Below are 20,076 nucleotides of genomic sequence, written 5' to 3'. Positions count from 1 at the left end.
CATTTGAGGACGTCATCTTGGGCTTTGGGAAACACTGATCGACATTTTTCACCATTTTCTGACATTTTATAGACCAAACAACTAATCGATTAATCGAGAAAATAATCGACAATGAAAATAATCGTTAGTTGCAGCCCTAATTACAACACTTCATCACTAAATAACTCCTGGAAAGTATTGAACATCACAGATTGATGAGATCTAACAGGGTGAGAGCATCTGAGGGAGGATTCTTCCATCAACACTGACAGCAGAGACAGAACCGGGGAGGTAACAGAACAGACAAAACAGAACAGAACACAGTAAACCAGAAGAGGCGTACCTTCGCTCTCAGAAAGTTCTCCATAGCACTCCTGTAAGACCTGAGAGAGCAGCTGGACTCCTCTGGCTCGGGTGTGAGGCTGGGAGCTGGTGAGGCTCAGTCTGCAGCAGAGGACACAGCGAGGACAGACTGTCAGCTTCCATCACACTCACAGCCGGGCCACAATTCAATATTATCGTTCAGCGTCTTTCAGCGGAATCGTATAGTGATGATATGGTGATTTGGGGAAATCGTGATGCACAATTCTGCTGTCTGAACTGATGATAACAAGCACATTTTACTTAAAAACGGACAAAATGAGATATTAAGCATTTTTAAGGAATATTATTTGACAATTTCAGCATTTGTTTGACATCACACCTGACATTACCATTCGGTTCAATGGGATGAACATTCATTCGATAATTTAACATATGATTCTGCATATGTGAGCCATATCGTGATATATATCGATAATGTAAAAATTGTTATGATTATCGTGATATTGATTTCAACTATACTGGGCAGCTCTAATCACATTGAGGCTTACAGTCTCTGCAGCCTTCCAGATCAGTGGTTGAAGACAACATGGAGTTCAAAAAGCTCAGTATGAAATCAATCATATTCAATCAAATCAGGCTGGGAATATAAGGGTATATAATGTATTTATGAGGGACAAATTAGATTTTTGAAACATTTAATTTATCCAGGGAAACTCTGCTGAGCATGTACGCTCTTTTTCAGCAACGCCATGCTTCAAGATCCATACAGTTACACACATGCACACCTGGGAGCTGCCCAGTACAACTACAGTCTTTCAGGATTCGGTGCCTTGCTCAAAGGCGCTCAAAGGCGGTCTGGGGAGTCCAACCAGCAACCTTCAGCTCACAAACCTGCCTCTCTAACCTCTAAACTCCCACCGCCTCCCTTATCTTACATGTAGCACCACCAAAATGTCACTGCAGCATACTGGCAAGAAAGAAAAACGACGTTACAGTGCGGTGACGCTGTTACTGATGTGAGTGTGATGGTGACACCTTACCCCAGGGCCTCCACCAGCTGCAGGACTGTAAACTGTCCATCTTTGACCCCTGAAAAAAAAAGCACATTTACTTTCTGTAGCCAAGCAAAGATAAAGCAAATTGTAACACTGAGATGACTTTCATATCTGCTGCAGTTGGGACGCCAGCAACCTGATTAGGGGCAATCTGGGTGGTTTTGCTGACACATTATGTTGTAACGACTATATTCAACTGTTTAGAATATATGAATTGCTGCTACAATTGAATGTTTCATGTGTTTATTGTCAATAGATTCCCTTTTGGTGATTTGCTGTGGGGCCTGGTGTGTAGGCTACTTCTGACACCACTGAAACTGTTTTACCCTTTCTGATGATGATTATCTTTTTTGTTGTGTGTAGGAAGTCTATGCCACTGTTTTTTAAACCTATTAAAAATAACGACTGACTTGCCAATTTGACGCAGACTCAAGAAAAGCCAAGTCAAGTCTCAGAATCGCTGCTCCACATTGTGTCTGAATAAAAGCTGTTGACTGTGAAATATTGGGAGTGTGTGTGCTTCTATTAACGAGGGTGAACCCTGTGGACACAGTGTGGGAATAGTTATCTGTAGTAACTAGTCGGGTCATGGTACAGAGTTCATTGACAAGATGCTTTCATAAGGGCGCAAACACAGCAGCCAGCTAGCAAGCAGCATGCGGTCAAAACTAGCAGACTAGCATCATAAATCACAATATTTTCGATTGACGGTAGCGTATAATGCAAGGAATACATCCAGTTTGTGTTGATATGATGGTACACTGAGCAGGAAAGCGGCAAAGTGTGTGTTTTGTGTCATGCGGTTGTAACAGCACACAGGATGTTGTGGCGCTAACTTAGCTAGCTTATGTCATGCTGGGTTGCGCAGCGCCGCGCATCACTGAGGCAGCAGCTTTTACAGCCTCGCCGACGTCCCTTTTCAAAGCAGAAACCAGCGGAAAGTCTTCAGGGAAATGTTTTGGAGACCAGTTACCTGTCGCGGTGTCTTTGGCCCTGCTGTCCTGCAGTCCCGACACAAATTCTTCCACCAGAGACAGCAGCAAGGCACTGTCCGCAGCCATCATGCCTCTGTTGCTCCAAGTGAACGCGCATGCGCGAAAAGTTTACGATAAACGCAAAACACGCTTTCCAGTTTCAGACTTCAGTGTTTAGTAATATGTTTTTTTTTTAATATATATATATATATATATATATATATATATATATATATATATATATATATATATATATATAGACATTTAAAAGCCATTAGAAACTATGGTCACTGGAAGCAATTTGGATTTCATATATTTTCCGTGCATCTTTGAATGAAAAATGCATTACATTTCACTTCTTGTGATGCCTTCCAGGGCTGTCCGAAATCTGGCGACTATAAATTGAGTGTACATGAACGAGTCATCTGAAAGTGTCAAACACAAGCGACAAAATCGTGATTTCCGATTTGCCGAGGTGTGACGTTTAGGAAAAGAATGGAAGCTCAAGCTATGTCAACAACCGATGGTAAAATTGATCTATACAGCAATTTAGGGCAAGGAAATTAATTAAAACATCAGTTACACATGCCAGATGTCTATGGTCTCCTCTTAATTTTCTTCATTCAGCACAAAATGGTTCTGCGCCGCTTTGTGTCTAAAATAAAACGACAACCACCAAAAACTACTTTTGTCACTGAATCCGTTTTGTTATTATTTCCGACAAAAGGCACTTGAATGCGCGAATTCCATCCACATTACGAGGAGACCATAAAGGCAGCAATGACTTCCAAGATATGAATGAAAAAAATGCAACATTATATTTCCAGATGTATTTATTAAATTTCGTTCCATGGTAATCCGCGTATGAGAGTTCACCCCTCACTCTGCTTCCACCCAAATCAAACATTATTATTATTTTTTTAATCTGTTGCTGTCCGTCGTGACGTAAGAGAACCCGAAACCTCGCCTCGAGCACGCGCAGGCGTGAAAAGTTGTCGGTTTGCTAGCGTTAGCTCCGCCGCTAGCCACCTTTCACCAACAGAGAGGGAAGTGGGGGATTTAAAGAAACAAAACAGAGGAGACAACGTCAAATGCTCGGAGTGGCACGCCGAGGACTGCGGGAAACTGCAGCCACCGCTGACGCCGTGTTTTGAAGAAAGTCGGTTCGTTGGGAAATAATCGCGAGTGCGCGGAAGTTTGTGTTTACTAACGTTAGCTAGCTAGCTGGCCCTGTTAGCTTGTTAGCAGGGAAGGTGCGCGACTCAGCTTCCTAGTCAGAACTGTTTGGACTGTTGGACATCAAGATTTCCAACTAGCTTAACAGGCAAGTTGGACAATGGACTTGCTGCTAGTTACCTCCTAGCGTTGAAAATAAACAACTGTCACGTACATATTTTGATGGGTTAGTAGTCTGGCTAGCGAACTCTTTTACTCCGGGCGAGCGCTATTTGCAGTAATAGTCACGGTAGCAAACGTTAGCCAAGTAACCACTAAGTTACCTATCTAGCACGTCGGCACAGGGTTAGCGCTGGTAAGCACCAAAACCTCCGTGTTTCTCGCTGCCATTGAGTTTATCAGACGTGCACCCTGGATCTGCACCCCATTCTCCTAGGATCTAGCCAGTCGTCGGCTTCTGTGATGGGGCCCCTGTTCAGCTAGTGAGCCGTCTGGAAACAGCCTGCAGCCCGCTAACCATGGGAGGATGTGTCGGGAGAGAACGGGAAGACACACAGGGCCACGGTGCGTCCAGGACCGGTGGCAGGGGGCACAGGACACGTGGAGGTGAGGATGGTTTTGTAGTTAAGTGTGTGTGTGTGTGTGTGTGTGTGTGTGTGTGTGTGTGTGTGTGTGTGTGTGGTGGGGGGTGGGGTGCTTCACACGATCTTAACAATTAAAAAAAACAAAAAAACTCCCTTTTCCTTGCAACACCAGCAGTCCCTGCTCTCTGTCTACTCCTCATGCCTCCTCACACTGATGGCATTGCAAAATCGTGTTACATGTGTCATGGTTGAGAGAGACGTTGTTGGCTAATTCAATGGAAACAAGAGAAAAAGTGTAGTTGCCCCCCATGCAGTACTATCCATCAGTCCATTGCATTCTCTTTTACACCCAGGCAGTTCTTGGAAACAGTTGCAGACCAACAACCACTGACTCTCAGCACTGATCAGCGCTAAACTCACCTACACTACACCTACATCAGCCTGACATTGCACCTACACTTTGCGCCTGACACTTTCTCACCCAATAATTTCCAACCTCACCCTTAATCCCACTACAATAAGATAGTTGGGACAGCTACTAGCTTGAAAATAGTGAAATTGTAGCCCTGTGGAACATGATGTTGACGTGGAGTTTGCGACCAAGCAGGGCGTCCTTCTTACTGTAACTGGTGACACTGAAGTGGAGGTTACTTTTCCTGATACGCTCATTATTTCAGTCAGAGAACTTCAGGTCATGTCCATTAGCTACTTACCTTCCCCGACGATAACATTCTTCTGAAGATAAACACTGGCCGACTGCCACGTTTTGCTCTTTTACACTTGGCTTTGATAATGACAGATGGAATTTGGATTGCTGCTAAAGCACTTAGCCAGAGTAAATGTTATATTTACAAGGAGACTAAACTGAATGACGCAGGCGCCACACAGCTGAGTTGGCAGAAATACTGAATTTCTACATAGTTGCGACTCAGACAGTGATGCCACTGAAAACTAAGCAAGACCTTCTGCGACATGATGGTTTGACACATGAAAATGGTTACTGTGAGCTACAGAGAGGCAGTTAGAGGCTCTAATGTAAGCTTACACTTGTTATTGTAAACTCACTCAGGATAGGAAATTACCATCAGCCTCCAACCAAGTACTGGTAAATTTTTGGCTATGGCTGGTAAGTGTGTCAATACTACCAAACACTTAACCAACGAAGGAGATCCTATTATATAAAAAAAAAAAAAAAACTAGCTGGCTGGTAAAACAGTGAAAGTGGCTGGGGAATCTCACTGGACCCAATCGATGGCCCGGGCTCTTGAGAAACTGAATTTCCCCCTCGGCGGTCAGATTAGCTCTGGGATAAGGTTCAGCTCACTGCTCTAACTGTCAGTCAGTGTGTCTAGAACAGCATGTTGGGTAAAACTTCTCTTTATACTGACTGTTGGGCAATATAAGTCTCTGTGTGACTCACTGGGCTGCTGCTTGTGTCCTGTCGTCTTCCTCCAGCTCACTGGATGGGAAGTTTCTCAGTGTGGCGGCCTTTTCCCAGCAGGCTTTGTGTTCAGTTGACGTGAGAAGGACAAGAGGTTTTCAAGGGTCAATCCCTGCCTTTTGCATTGCTATCAGGGAAGGAAATCAACTTTGGTCCATCACAGAACTGACAAGCCAACTATTCAACATTTTGTCAACCAGCTAGATTTGTGGAACTGAACAGGACCTCCGAGGGATTTTGTTGCCTGCCAAAGTGACTGGCGGGTAAACTAGACAAACTGAGCTGCTACAGCCAAGATATTCCTAGCTGTTGCTGGTGGCTGGTGGTAATTTCCCACCCTGATGGGTATCAACAGGCCCTCCCTGTGAGGCTTCGATCAAAAAGAACAAGTCACATCGTGTCCCGCTCCGTCTCCGCCCGGCTGTTCCACCGGGACTGAATGCGCTCTGCCTGTCACGCCCTCGTACAGAGCGCCATGCGAGAGGACGAGGTCAGATACAGTAGAAAGCTCATCTGGTATCTTATTTTTCACAATATGGGTTAATGGGTTCCAGTTCTCACCATGCTGTGAGGAACTGGTCCTCGTTTTCTCTGGGTGGAAGAGCTCGGTAATTGCTTCTGTCCCGGCGTTTGTTCCAGTTGATGCGGCCTCTGTCTGTTGATGGGTCGCTCTATTCTGACTGATTTTGGGCGGTGAAAGAGGCTCTGAAAATTAAGCTGTATTCATACAAATCATGTTTTCTTTTTGCTGCTTTGGTATTGCCTTTCATAATCGTTTTGATGAGTTGACATCGCCAGAGAGTTCTAATTAGATATTAATCGTAAATAAACAGAAAGCTCAATAAAATTAATTCAGAGCTTATCATCGACCCCAGTGAGCTGGATGCAACCGTTCTCCTAACATCGTTTTTGAGACTTTTATTCCTGTCGTCTTAAAAATAAAAGTTGTACAGAACTGGGAAGCTTTGAATGGCTGGAATCAACTTCTTGTTCATTCTGCGTTTGCCAGGCAGAATTATTGTTCATGAAACTAAATCACATCAGTAGGGAAACAAAGAAGCGCAGAAATCCGATTGGCTGTTGACGGGCGATGACCACGAAAAGTTCATCCACACATCGGCCGAGTTTCCCCCGGTCGCTCCGCTCTATAGGAAATGAATGGACTTTCAGTGGCTTGTTCGTGTTGCTCACAGTCTGAACACAAGAGTTTTTGCCGTGGTTTGATGTAAGCGGTTGTTTTGTATATTTTCTAAAGTCTCATCAGGAATCGGTGACAGGGGAATTTGATTTGTTCCAGATCAAAAATCAATGGGTGGCGGCAGGTTAGTAGGTCTTCAAAAACAACTCTGTGGATGTTACAGAGCGCTTTGTCAGTCGAGGCACGGAGGCCGAGTTTCTCTCCGGGACTTTTATCTTCCGTTGCAGAATGCTGAGGACCGTGGTTTGGAGTGGTGATAAGATTGCCAACTACAGGGGTGAGAGTGTGTGTGACTGCATGTGGGTGGGTTTGTGTGTGTGTGTGTATGTGCTTGTGTGTCCGAGGGAAATCGGCGCTGTGTGCTTTTTCACACACGGTCATAGATTGTGTCTATCTGGTTAAAGAGTGCACTTCCTTTCTGTTCAGCTGTTCAACCTACTTTTAAAGATGATATTGCAAAGGTAGAAACAGACCCGAGGCCTGCAGGCATAGAAAACACCCTGCATTTATTTGCCTAATGGGAGGGCAGTCAGATATCCTGTAAGATGACTATATAGAGCCAAGGCAACAATATGCGTTAATGTCTTTGACCAAAACCAGACAGTACTTTAAGAGCCACCTATGCCAATAAGCCCCATGTGGGCCTGTGGTGTGGCTTTTTATTTATGTTTATGTCCTGAAATGCAGCGCAGAGAAACCCTGCTTTATGGTCCTCGTGCCTTGTTTATGACGTATTCCATTAACGCTCATAAACACAACACGCTGCACTGTAACCTCAAATCATGTGGCAACGTCTTTTACGGGGCCCGGCGCGGTGAAAACGCCCTGATATTGCTTCATGCGTCTGTAATGCATTGTTCCTCTCCGTGCTGCGGTTACAGTTTGGATACAGCAGGGCGAGACGCAGCCCAGATACGTGATGTTCACTCTTTGTATTGGACCCAGAGGTGTGACCAAGTCATCTCCGCTCGAGTCCCAAGTCAGTCTCAAGTCTCAAGTCAAGTCCCAAGTCTAAATGTAAATTATCAAAGTCAAGTTCAAGTCAAGTCCATGTCATTAAAGTCAGGTCTCAAGTCTAAATGTAGAACAGCAAGTCAAGTCAGAACAAATCAAGAGTCCAGTATCAATTTAATATCTTAAAGAAAACTAAATATCTAGGACTTTTCAATGCAATATGGTTTTAATAGGATAAAAACTTGGTAAGAGCATCATGAGTTTGATTTCTATAATCAGTTTCAACTTCAATAAATTCAATCATTCCATACAAATTCAGAAAACAGAATTTAAATTCAGTCGTCTGCTGGAACAAATTTTATCACTTTCAATCTGAGTCATTTACACAAACACAAGATCTCAAGTCAAGACTTTAGAAACCTTTTCAAGTCATCAAAGTACAAGTCAGAGTCAAGTCCCAAGTCACCAGAACCCAAGTCAAGTCAAGTCTCAAGTCTTCTCTTCATGCATCAAGTCAACTCTCAAGCAGTTAAAACTGTGACTGGAGTCTGACTCAAGTCACGTGACTCGAGTCTCCACCTCTGATAGGAGCTTTAGTCTTTTCGTTGCGGTTCACTTTTCATACATCCAGTCCGTCAAGCCGCATGTATTTCCATAAAATATTACCTTTTGAAATTGTTTCCTACTACTTGCTACTGCATCCCATGCTGCAGTTTGGTGGATGAAGACAAAGGAATAATGGGCAAATCCGTTTAAAGTTGTATTGAAATGAGTGATGTTCGGTGGATCAGATGAACACTTAAGTGAAGAGTGGAACCTAATGATTTGGAAAAGGTCTTAAATCACGTTATATGAAGTAAGCAGGGCAACTTTAAACTGACAAATTGTGGCATGTGGTTTGATGTGACATTCTCTGCCATATAGAGTTCAGCTCACTTTTATTGTCCAGGAGGGAAATCTAGCTTGCAGCAAGGCACAATAAAAACACAATGACATTACAAATACAAAAAAAATCTATCCCAGTACAGTTAAAAGGATGGATGGTGGCAGATATCGGCCGAGGCCAGACAGAAAAAGCTCTTCCCCTGACATTTCTCGTCTCCGTTTCATATCTTAACTCATCCAGTGATTTGTCAAACCGCAGAGGCCTTCGCTGTCCCTCATCTGCTTGTGTTAATTTCCAAGACTTCTTGGCTAATAAAAATCTCAAGAGTAGACTGTGTAGCACAAATTGGTCAACAGTGGTGATTTTTACTAACATAACATGCAACATGGATGGGCTTCTTATGTTGGAGTATCTGGAAATATGGATCATACAGCTTTAGGGCTGAAGGATATTGACAAAAAAATCTAATTTGGATTATTTGACAGAACGCTGTAATTGCAGTTTAAACTGCGATTCATATCATCACAAGTTTTTCTTTCATACATTTTTTTTTAGAACTTTAAAATTAGATGTCAGTGTGCAGGATTTACTGAGTTTGAGTCTGATGAAAGGTTTTATTGTGCTTGATTCATGGATCAAAGATTACCTGCAGTTCTGAAACACCTTGTTCAGAAATCCAGTTTGGACGGCGCTCTCTCTAAGGCAATTAATTGCAGCCTCTGCGATTTGGAAATTGCAGAAGTTCATATTGTGATTAAGATTAATTGTTCAGCTCCATACATCTTACAGTTTTGCTCCTGATCCCATCTGTCTTCTGTAGATCTCCACCGCTCCCTCGGCTTGTGTGTAATGAGGAAGCCCCTTGCTTCGCTTCGCCTGGATTCACTCTGCTCCCAGTGCAAATCCTACACCACCCCGTGTCCTCCCAATTACTCCTCTTAGGCCGCCCGCACTATAAATAATTTGTTTGAAGGAAAGACAACCTCTTGGATGCATGCTAACATCTCCCTTTTTGCTGCTCCTCTTCATTTTCCTTCGCTCGTCCTCTCCCCAGTTGGCCCAGTTTGCAGCTGAAAGGTCTGTGTGACGGCCAGTTACGACGGTAATAACGGCCGCTAGCTACCACCGGCGTCTCTGCCTCTCAGGCCTTTGGAAACGTGAGCGTCGGCCTGTTTAGTACCTTTGTTGTGACAAAATGAACTGAAGTGGCCCGCGGGTGGCACCTCTTCAAAAACTCTTTCACTCCTTCACAGCCTGCTCTGTTAAAGCGTGTTGGGATATCCTGATACACACTTCTGCTGTTTAAATAAAGTTTGCTTGTTATCAGGTATGATTTTACACTTTTTAGGAATATTATTTGAAAATTTCAGTTTTGTTGGACATCACACTTAACATTACCATGCAGTTCAATGCAATGTACATCAGTTTGATTATTTAACATTTGATTCTGCGTACATGAGCCATATTGTGATATATATCGATGCCAAAAAATGTTTTATGGTTATCGTGATATTGATTTCAACCATATCCCCCAGCCCTATGAAATGTTGGAATTGCTGGTGCATGTTGGGATGTGGGCAAAAAAAGTTAAGTTTCCCCATCCTGTCGCTAGTTTAACGTACGTACGTGTGTGTGTGTGTGTGTGTGTGTGTGTTCAGGTGATGTAGTATCCATGATGCTTGCTGCATGCTTTTAGCCACTTAAACTACAGTAACAAGTCTCCTTGCAGGACTGCTGCTGGGCCTAGGTGTGCTTTGTGTGAATATTGGATGCTGAGAAACACGTGTAAGGTTACATAGACAGATATAGGCTACACATGCTTCATGCATATTGCAAACCCTGAATGACCTCCTAATTTTAGATTCGGATGACATGGCGGAGGCGGGGGGGGGGCGGGGGGTGCGCTGAGGTTTCTCTGTCTCTTGTGACGCCGTATAAGAACGTTTCTCTCCGGTCGTAAGTCTTGAGCCCTGTTTGCACAGGTTCCTAATGTAGTTAATGAATTACCCACCAAGTTCCAGTTCATGAAACGCATTCGCACGTGATGATGAGGTTCACTGAAATCACCCAGATACAGTAAAATATGAAGATTTTACAATTTGTCACTTATTTGCTCCGAAAATGCATCTGCCTCCATTTTTCATGACAGGAAGAACATAGAAATTGTGCGTCTAGAAGAAAAAGAAATTGTGCATCAAAAACAAATCAAGGCTGAAATTACAGGATTAATATCATCAGGGAACCTCGGTCTTCACCAAAATATGACAGATAATTTGCACTGGATTTTGTAGTTTACAAATTACCAACATGGCAGATTCGCACGGGTTTAAAATCACAGACGATCGGTTAGCGGACGTCCCCAGGTGATATTAGTCCTGTGCAAATAGAGGTTATCTAACGGTTCATTAGGCTAATTGCTGCACTACTTTGTGTCACCTAATGCATCACTGTTAAATGTGAAGGACATTGTGAGACTTTACATGCTCTCTGCTTCCCTGTTGGTCAGTCGCTCTCTCTTTTGCACTCTTCCTCTGTGTGTGTGTGTGTTGTTGTTTTTGAGCCCCTATTTCCATACAGTATATCTATACTTGCGTGTTGTTTTCCGGTCCTTCCTGTCCTGGTCCCCTGCCATGCAAATCATTATGCTCACAGCAGGGTTTAGCTTGGGTCTGTCTGAGTCTCTACGGTTCACCTTACATGCTGGCTTTTCACAGTCAGGCCTCATAAAGGACAGTAAGTCTCTGCTGTGTCAGGAAATAATAGGCAGTCGAAATCTAATGTGGTCCTGGGGTGCCGGGGGTCCTCAAGGGGGGCGATATAGGGGGTCACCAGCAACTCGAGAAATAGTTTTAATTTCACAGCAAGAAGGTTGTGGGTTTGAATCTCCGCCCCGGGCCTTTGTGTGTGGAGTTTGCATGTTTTCCTAGTGTTGGAGTGGATTTCCTCCCACAGTCCAAAGACATGCAGGTGAACTGAAGACTCTAAATTGCCCGTAGGCGTTAGTGTGTTGGTGTGTAGTATGATGTAGTTTATGATGTAGTAAACAATGTATATGAAATATATATATGACCTAGTATGGGATGTATATGATGTGTATTTATGTTTGTAGTATATATGTATGTAGTATGGTATATGACATGTATATGAAGGTATGTAAAGCCCTTTCAGACTTGACTGTGATAAAGGGTGATATGAATAAACAAGACAAGACTAGACTAAAACCTCACTCACCACATTCCAGGATGTATTATTGGCTACTTTGATATAGTTTTCACTCTCAACTGTTACCACTATAGACAGTTATGTACTAAATCATATCAAACCACAAACATCCTCTCTTAGCAAGTGGTAGTCCGTGGGCTCACACAAATCTATATTGGGGGTCCTTGGATTGAAAAGGCTTGTGAATCCCTGATCTGAAAAGACCTTCGGGTGCAGAACTACAGAGCTGAAGAGGGGCCATATCATGTGCAAATGCTGTGCCATGACTCGAAACATGAAGAAAAAAACAAACCCAGTCCCTGTAAAGAAATGGATGAATATGAGCAAAACTACGGTTTGCCTTCACTTCATTTTACTATGATAGACTATGAGACTTTCCAAGCATCAGTAACAAACCGCTCCACACTTGGAACTTAGAGACTCACATTTTCAGGCGTCTCGGTGAGGTTATTTGGTGCCACCTGAGTTTGAATGGCATCTCACTTGGCCTAAACAAACTGGACTGAAGGATAATCACACCAGAGTTTGAATAAACCGCTCTAAACATGCCATTATTGTCTTAAAGTCCAGACTTTAAGACCGTAAAGATATCACATCTCTGGCTAAAGCGGTGGCTCTTTCCTCTTCCGTTAACGATCTTCCCCTCCTTGCAGGTCGTAACGAGCCTCTGAAAAAGGACCGTCCCAAGTGGAAGAGCGACTACCCGATGACGGAGGGCCAGCTGCGGAGCAAGCGGGACGAGTTCTGGGACACGGCGCCGGCCTTCGAGGGCCGCAAGGAGATCTGGGACGCCCTGAAAGCCGCCGCCGTCGCCCTGGAGTGTAACGACCACGAGCTGGCCCAGGCTATCGTGGACGGAGCCAGTATCACACTGCCGCACGGTCAGGACACAGAACACACACACACACACACACACACACACCAATAAACTCATAGTTCTTACTCAGGTCTGGAAAACAAATGTAATCATTTCGAGGTCTTGAAAAGTTTGGGGGAATTGCATAAAAAGATCCGTAGAAGAAGGAAAATATTGCTGCTCAGTCCCGACAGACTTGGAGTGTAACGGCACACAAAATCCAAACCACGTCACACAGAAATTTACACACACGCACACACACACACACACAAACTTGCTGACCCTGGCTACATTTACTTTTACATACTGTAGGGTTCGACCAATGTGGGTTTTTAAAGGCTGATGCCAATGATACAGATATTTTCAGACTAGTCACCGATGGCTGATATTTTTTGTCGATACTCAATATTTTAAAATTTGACCATTTTCATGCCAAAACAATACAAATATTGAGTGTTTCCCCTGAGAATTTTCTTCTTGCCAGGATGAAAAAACCTCTAAAAACAGCATTTAAACGGTCACAGGACACTAAAACTCTCCACTGAACCCTCCAGGTACTCTGACAGAGTGTTACGACGAGCTGGGGAACCGCTACCAGCTGCCCGTCTACTGCCTGGCTCCGCCCATCAACCTGATCTCAGAGCGCAGCGACGAAGACCCGAGCGACAGCCCCGAACCCCCCGCCGCTCCCAAGAAGGAGTTCCAGCTCAAGGTGCCGCTGGCCGCGTTGTGGTTTTTGTTTCGTGATCGACAGAAAATTAATCGATTATAATTTTGATAATCATTTTAGTCGTTTATCAAGTAAAAATACCAAACATTTGCTGGTTACAGCTTCATGAATTTCCCCAAAGGGATTAATAACGTGCTATTTTATCTTATCTTATCTTATAAAAGCTAAGATTTGCTGCTTTTGTCCGTTTCATATCATTATTAAATTAATGTAACAGGTAAAAAAATTACCAGCATTTTACTGGTGGCGGTTAATTTCTTTCTCTAGTTGTTGGTATTTAGTTCATGTCCATTTTTGATCTTGCCTTGAATGGCTTTATATTCTTCATATTTTCTCTTTGTTTACTCCAACCCACTTACCTTACTCATCAAGGATAAGAATGTAAATTTTATAAAAGAGTTGTTTGTTCTTCTGTTCTCACAAAAGCAAAATCTTTGTATATTGTATATTGACCTGGATGTCATCTCAACAAGCAGGAGACCCTTCTTGATTTCACCAGTATTTGCCGCTTGCTGGGTGTTAATTGTGGACCCTGCTGGTCCTCCAGGCAGCGCTGGTTCATCCCTCTGGTTCCCTCTTGTCCCCTGCAGGTGCGTCTGTCCACGGGGAAGGACCTGCGCCTCAGCGCCAGCATGGCCGACACCATCGGCCAGCTGAAGAAGCAGCTCCAGGCGCAGGAGGACATCGACTCCACCCACCAGCGCTGGTTCTTCTCCGGCAAGCTGCTCACGGACAAGACCCGGCTCCAGGACACCAAGATCCAGAAGGACTTTGTCATCCAGGTCATCGTCAACCCGCAGGCCCCCCCGGCCCCCCTGCCTTCGCCCACCGCCGTTGCCTCGTCCCCGACCGACACCTCCACCGCCTCCAACTGACCGAGGACGAGACGGGACGGGACGGGACGGGACGGGACGGGACGGGACGGGAGGAGGGAGGGAGACGCGTTGTGGCGGGACGCTGAAGGACCAGAGACGCCTCCCACTGCTGGATAATTTATGCTTTTTAAAGAACGCCCTCTGGTGTTTAAATGGGTTTAAAGTGGAACTGTGGAGGTACAAAAACACTTAACGAGCAAAAACATAAGGGAGAAACTCAAAAAGTGCTGCTTTCTTTTCATCTACCGTTAAAAAGAGTGTCATTATTTTCCATTTTGTTTTTTTTGGGGTGTGTGACTCTCTCTCAAGGGTCGGTCTATAGATAAAGTGGATCCCGCCCAGATGGGACTTTACTACTTCTCTATGAGGGTTCATCCACCCCCGCACCCCCCACCCCCCACCCCCCTCTCCACCCAACCCAAATAAAAGCAGATCGTATCGGAGATCCTGCCGGTGTGCATCCCAAGACTCTGCCTCTGCCCTGTTTCTGCACTAACGCTAACTTAAGTGCCAATGGAAAAAAATAAATCGCAGAGGAGTTTGCGTTGGTTGTAAAGCACATCTCTACTCTGAATACGACGTCCCGGGACTCTGCACTGCAAACCCTCTCTCCTCCCGAAAAACCAGGAGGGAGAGGAGGAGAGAGAGAGAGAGAGAGGGAGAGAGAAATGCCGACCAGGCTGCTTGGTCGCCTCTAAAAAGTGAAAGACTATTAACAGTTTTTTTTTTCTTTCTTTCTTCCTTCTTTCTTTAACTGGGGAAATGATGTAAACCAAGCTTTTTTGCACACTTGAAGATTATTACTATACTTTCGTGGTAGTTTGTGTGCCTTCGACAAGACAAAACAAAACAAAAAAAAAAAAAGGGTTAATGTCCTGGAAGATGCTAGTTTTACCGCTAGGCTAAGCCTTTTGTCTTTTTTTAGATTCAGGAACTCTTAGATCAATCCAAACTATAACTGCTGCCTTTTTAATGATTTCATGAATCCTACACACGGGGGAAAACATGGTGTGTGCGTGCGCGTGTGTGTGTGTGTGTGTGTGTGTGTGTGTGTGTTTTAGGGCAAGAGGGACATGTATTTGACCCGTTCGGTACCATTCAGCTCGACTCTTATGTAGCTCCCAGAGACAAGACTCTGTTTTCTCGCTGGCGTACAACTCGGTTGTTTTGCAGTAAACAGATTATAAGCTATCAAATCATTATTGTTTAGGAGATGAGAAACACATATTACACATATTTGGGTGTGGAGTTATTTGGGCACAGTTGCTGAAATCATTATTTCACTGTTTTGGCTCGATCAATAGCCTCGGGGAAGATATTAGATCGATTTGGCTCCCGCTGGTAAATTTTGGCTGTGGCTTGTAAGTTTTTCTACTCTTCCTGTCACTTTGTCGGGTAAGCAGCCATCATTAGGACGTTCCTAATATATTCCAAAAACCTTACCTGGCTGTTTCACATGATGGAAGTAGATGGAGAATTTTTTGGGATGTGGCCCACAGTTTCCTGCCTTGTTCCCTGAAGTGTCTGAGAGGGGGGGGAGAAGATGATTTTAAGACCGTTTAGAGTTCAGGAATTGGAAGATTTTCTCCTTAAACGGATTATCCTGCTCTTTGAAGTTTTTCCATTGACTTGTAAGGAAATCTCCAGATCTAACGCTGCCATCTTCATACCAGTCTGACCATATATGCTGTCAGTTGGTGGGTTTGTCTCCAGGCTTCCTTACTCTGTCCCTTTGCACTGTATTGAGTGAGCATAGACCAGCCTTCATAACTGTGGAACTATATACACTTATCTTGGGTTAAAATGTGAATTTTGTGGAAACAAACAGAAGACAGATAGTCAAGTTGTAAACCCCCACCCTAAACTCCTCATGCAGTTAATCAAAGCCTGTAACTGATGGTTTGGAAAGCGGTAAAGAAGGGTCAAAAGGGACACGCCGCCATGTTGGAAGAGTGACATCAAACGTCAAACAAAAGATTTGAACGTTATCGCCTCTTCCTTTCCCGACACAAACAAAGAAAATGACCCATTTCCGTGCAGTGCAATGCTTTATATGCTATACAATTATCAGCTTTTTCCACTGACAGCATAATTTGAGCACAAAGGTTAGGTTTTTGTTTTGTTTTTGTTTTTTATGTCCGGAAAGAAGAGGCAGTGACATATCGTTCTCGCAGCACGGTGGCATTTTCCTTGTAATCGCTCTCAAAACATTTCGTGACAGGGCCTGCGTCTGCTTCTCGGAGCTGAAACGGTCCAGCGAACGATTTTATAATCTTCAAATAGCTGTCGGGTAAAACCCTCATGTGGACCGGTAGAAAGGTGCTTCTTGTTGACGCATGTGACATTACAACGCCCCAAAAAGGAAAAAGACAGTAACTTCAATTTTGGTCCAAAATGTTAATGTGTCTTTTTTGGGGTTTTTTTGGGTTAGAGGAACATGAGATGAAGAATTACTTCTCAGTCAAATCACATTTCATTGCACAAGTCATTTTGCATGACAGTTAAAAAGGTATTTCTCAGTTCCACACTGAGCAGTTGCTGCCTTTTGCCTCCACAGCTCTAGCTGCAGATATAATCCCTTCATGTGTTCGTACTCTTGGTGACAGAAATGACAGCAGGACAGAAGGAAACTGACATTTTCACACACTGATCCTCGGTGACTGATCGCTTCCCGAAATCCAGCAGCTGCTCTCGCCGCTCTACCAGACAAAAATGATCTTTTAGTTTGGGAAAGAACCTGCAGCTCGGTTACCTGCCTCAGAGAGAAACTTACCAGCCACAAACAAAACCAGACCAGAATTTTGCTGATGGTTGAAGTTCCCACGCTGACGGACAGTCTGTTTGGTAGCAACACATGAAACACACTGCGGCTACGTTCACACTGCAGCTCAAAGTGCACAGTTTAGATTTTTTTTCCCTCTCGTGTGACTCGGATCTGATGTTTTCTAATCGGTGTGAACAGCAAAAAGCTGCATGGAGTCGCGCATTTTTTTTCTATTCCCATCTGGACCACATGGACATGTGGTACAAAACCAGATCCAGCAGCATGCGACTTGTATTTGAACGCTCAAATCAGAATTTGTTCAGCGTTGCAATGACGATAAGTAAATTTTGCGTCATTCACCTGAGACAGTTGTCATAATATTGGCTCCATGGCTGAGCAGTGTTAGCATGGAGGACAAACAAGACAAAACGATGGAAAGAAATTTTTATTTAATAACTGGAGAAACGCCTCAATTCAGTCAAAACTCGAAAGTACAGACTGTTAACTGAAATGTGTTGAAACGAGCAGAAGTGTACGTACAAAAACAGATGTGACGTCTTTTGATACCGTTGCTCTGCTCATGCGTGTCTTTTCGACGAAGCTGTCGGTTCATATTGGCATCAGACTTGGGTTTCATCCCAGAATAGATATGGGCAGTCACCTAAAAACAGATATTAGCGGTAATAATTCAGAATTGAGCATGAAAGCCTGCAGTGTGAACGCAGCCTGTGTGTCAAGACGGTTTCACATCTTCTGTATTCCCTCTACACCAGACTATAGCGCTCGACGTGCCTCGTTTTCATTTCCCGCCTTCTTCACACGGTTGTCAAGCGGCGGCGGCGGCGGCGAGGGAATAAAACTGAACCAGACTGTCAGACTGGAGCCGCTCTCGTTTTATTCGAGGGACACGTCTTGTTTTCTCGCATCATTTCGATTCAGTTTCGGCCTTAAAGCTCATCACAATCACCTTTCATTTCCAAGCCTTTTTTTTTTTTTTTTTTTTGCTTTCCCTTTATCAATGGTTCTTCTGGGGATATTTCTTAATCGTTATATGCAAACTTGAATAAGCGTTTTTTTTTTTTCTCTACTGCTCTCTATGTATGTGCAATACAATCTAGACCTCATAGGGGTGTTTCTTTTTTTGTTTTTTTTGTTTGTTTTCTGACTTCACAGGTTCCTGGTAATGTAGAATTACACGCACAAGCCTGCTACAATCTGATGCCACGGTCAGATCATCACTCTGTCGGCTGTTTCAGTGTTTTGTATTTGTCACTTTAAAATAAGCTGAGGTGTCGCCGTGACCGCTCTTCTTTCACCGAATTATGAGAAACATTAAAACTAAAAGCTAAAACCTTTCTCTTCCTCCAGCTTCCATTTTTAGCATTTTCCAACTCCATCTCTCTCTCTCTCTGGGGGGGGGAAAAAAAAAGCTCCGTTGACAACTTTATCGATAGCGGCTCCTGTTACAGTGTCCTCGCTGATGTGAGCCGTGGGTGGGAGGAGTGTGTCCTCACTCCTCTGACAATTTGGTCCTATTTTAGTGACGTAAACCAGTGGCACTTGTAACATGTCAAACTGTAAGATACAGACAAGGTGAAGGAGAGGCGATCAATCAGTCGATCAATCAAAAAAAAAGACACTGAGGTGATATAAGCTCTCCACAATCTAAAAACCCAAACTAAAAGGGTTTAAGGAACGTTTTGGGGTTCCTCTAAACTGTTCATGAACCCCAACGGTTCATAACCTCTAACATATGGGAACCCTTTAGGGATTGTTTTTCTAGTGAGGAACCCTAAGGTGCTTATTGGCTCCCTTTTTAAATGTGTTTTTTTTTTTGAGTGCAGCATGTAAACATCATGGCGACAGTTTGAGATTTCAAATCTTCGACTCCAGGGTTTGGGGTAAATTTTTATGAATGAACTCATCAATTCAGATTCAACTGAGGAATTGGAATTTGAAAAAAGAAAACTTACAGGAAACAGAATTGGAATTGAATTGGAATTTCAGGAAATTGAAATGTTGAATTTAATTCCGTGTAATTCCATGTTTTTGGTTTTTTTCTTACCACTTATCAATACTGAATATTATAAAATGTTAAAGGAACCGTTCAGGTGGTGTGTGTGATGCAGAACATGTGATCCATACATTATGACTGATTGTGTTTGATTAGTTGAACTGTCTTTTTATTGGATTCATAATGTTTTGATTTATAATGTTTAGAGAAGTGGAATTTAATGGAATTCAGTTCAGTTTCCTGTCGTTCCGGTTCAGTTCACATCCTGTTTCCTTACAGCTGGGAGACTTTTCACACTGCAGGAGCTGAGCTGGAGTTTAACACGACTTCATGAGCTTGTGATCTCTCTCCTCTGGTTGGTTTAGGACCGCTCCGGGCCGTCCCGTAGCCGCCTCTTCACCTCGCCGGGTTCACGCCACACAGATTCATTCACACCACTGCTGTTCGCTCAGTCTGCTGAGAGCTGTGAACTTTCCCTTTAATGTTAATGCTTCAACTGTTTCACCTCAGCGTTTTGTGACGTTTTTTTTTAAAATCCACACGCATCACATCAGACACTCGTCGTCTCGTTTCGTCAGAATTTACTCGTTTCTGTGTGTGTGTGTGAGCGTATGAAAGACTTGTTCGACTTTAAAGGGGAAGATATCGGATGAGTAATGAGTTGTTAATGTTGTCATATCACACATATACATATATATTTAGATTTCCATGGTACACAGATGGAATGAAATCAGATAGGAGGTGGTTTGTTAAGCTGGTACAAAAGCCATAACAGGCCGGGAGTATTTATTTGACACTTTAGGGACAACGAATACCCCGCATTACATCACCTCTCTCTTCATAAAACTCCAGTACCCAGAAACTATTGCAATTTAATAAAGCGTTTTCATTGGTCGGACACATTTAACTGCTCAATAGAAAAGAAATGGACGTGCAATGTGTTTCTGAAAACGTCCACCAGGCTGTAGATGTGTAAAGATCTGTATATTTAGCGGAAGATGGAGGAGGAAAAAAAATTAAGTGATTATATTGAGATTTGTTTGA

General features: G+C 43.5%; 2 protein-coding genes across 3 annotated transcripts in view; one reads left to right on the top strand and one right to left on the bottom strand.

The window, feature by feature from the left end:
• mms19 (MMS19 homolog, cytosolic iron-sulfur assembly component) overlaps positions 1-2,425 on the bottom strand; it is a 31,064-nt gene extending 28,639 nt beyond the window's left edge. For both annotated transcript variants that reach the window (XM_078290785.1, XM_078290786.1), the window contains exons 1-3: positions 2,332-2,425; positions 1,344-1,392; positions 323-423 (exon numbers count right to left, since the gene is read on the bottom strand). In XM_078290785.1, the coding sequence (XP_078146911.1) occupies positions 323-423; positions 1,344-1,392; positions 2,332-2,422 (241 nt within the window). In that variant the 5' untranslated portion in view covers positions 2,423-2,425. The remainder of the gene's footprint in view (positions 1-322; positions 424-1,343; positions 1,393-2,331) is intronic.
• Positions 2,426-3,401: 976 nt separating this feature from the next.
• On the top strand, positions 3,402-14,266 carry ubtd1b (ubiquitin domain containing 1b). Its single transcript, XM_071912491.2, has 4 exons — positions 3,402-4,114; positions 12,447-12,674; positions 13,204-13,361; positions 13,970-14,266. The coding sequence occupies exons 1-4, from the start codon at positions 4,027-4,029 to the stop codon at positions 14,252-14,254; spliced, it is 759 nt and encodes a 252-aa protein (XP_071768592.1). The 5' UTR covers positions 3,402-4,026; the 3' UTR covers positions 14,255-14,266.
• Positions 14,267-20,076: the final 5,810 nt, after the last annotated feature.

Source organism: Centroberyx gerrardi, chromosome 20 (assembly GCF_048128805.1).
Source record: "Centroberyx gerrardi isolate f3 chromosome 20, fCenGer3.hap1.cur.20231027, whole genome shotgun sequence".
NCBI classification, from domain to species: domain Eukaryota; kingdom Metazoa; phylum Chordata; class Actinopteri; order Beryciformes; family Berycidae; genus Centroberyx; species Centroberyx gerrardi.
This window is presented reverse-complemented; position numbering and strand designations above follow the sequence as displayed.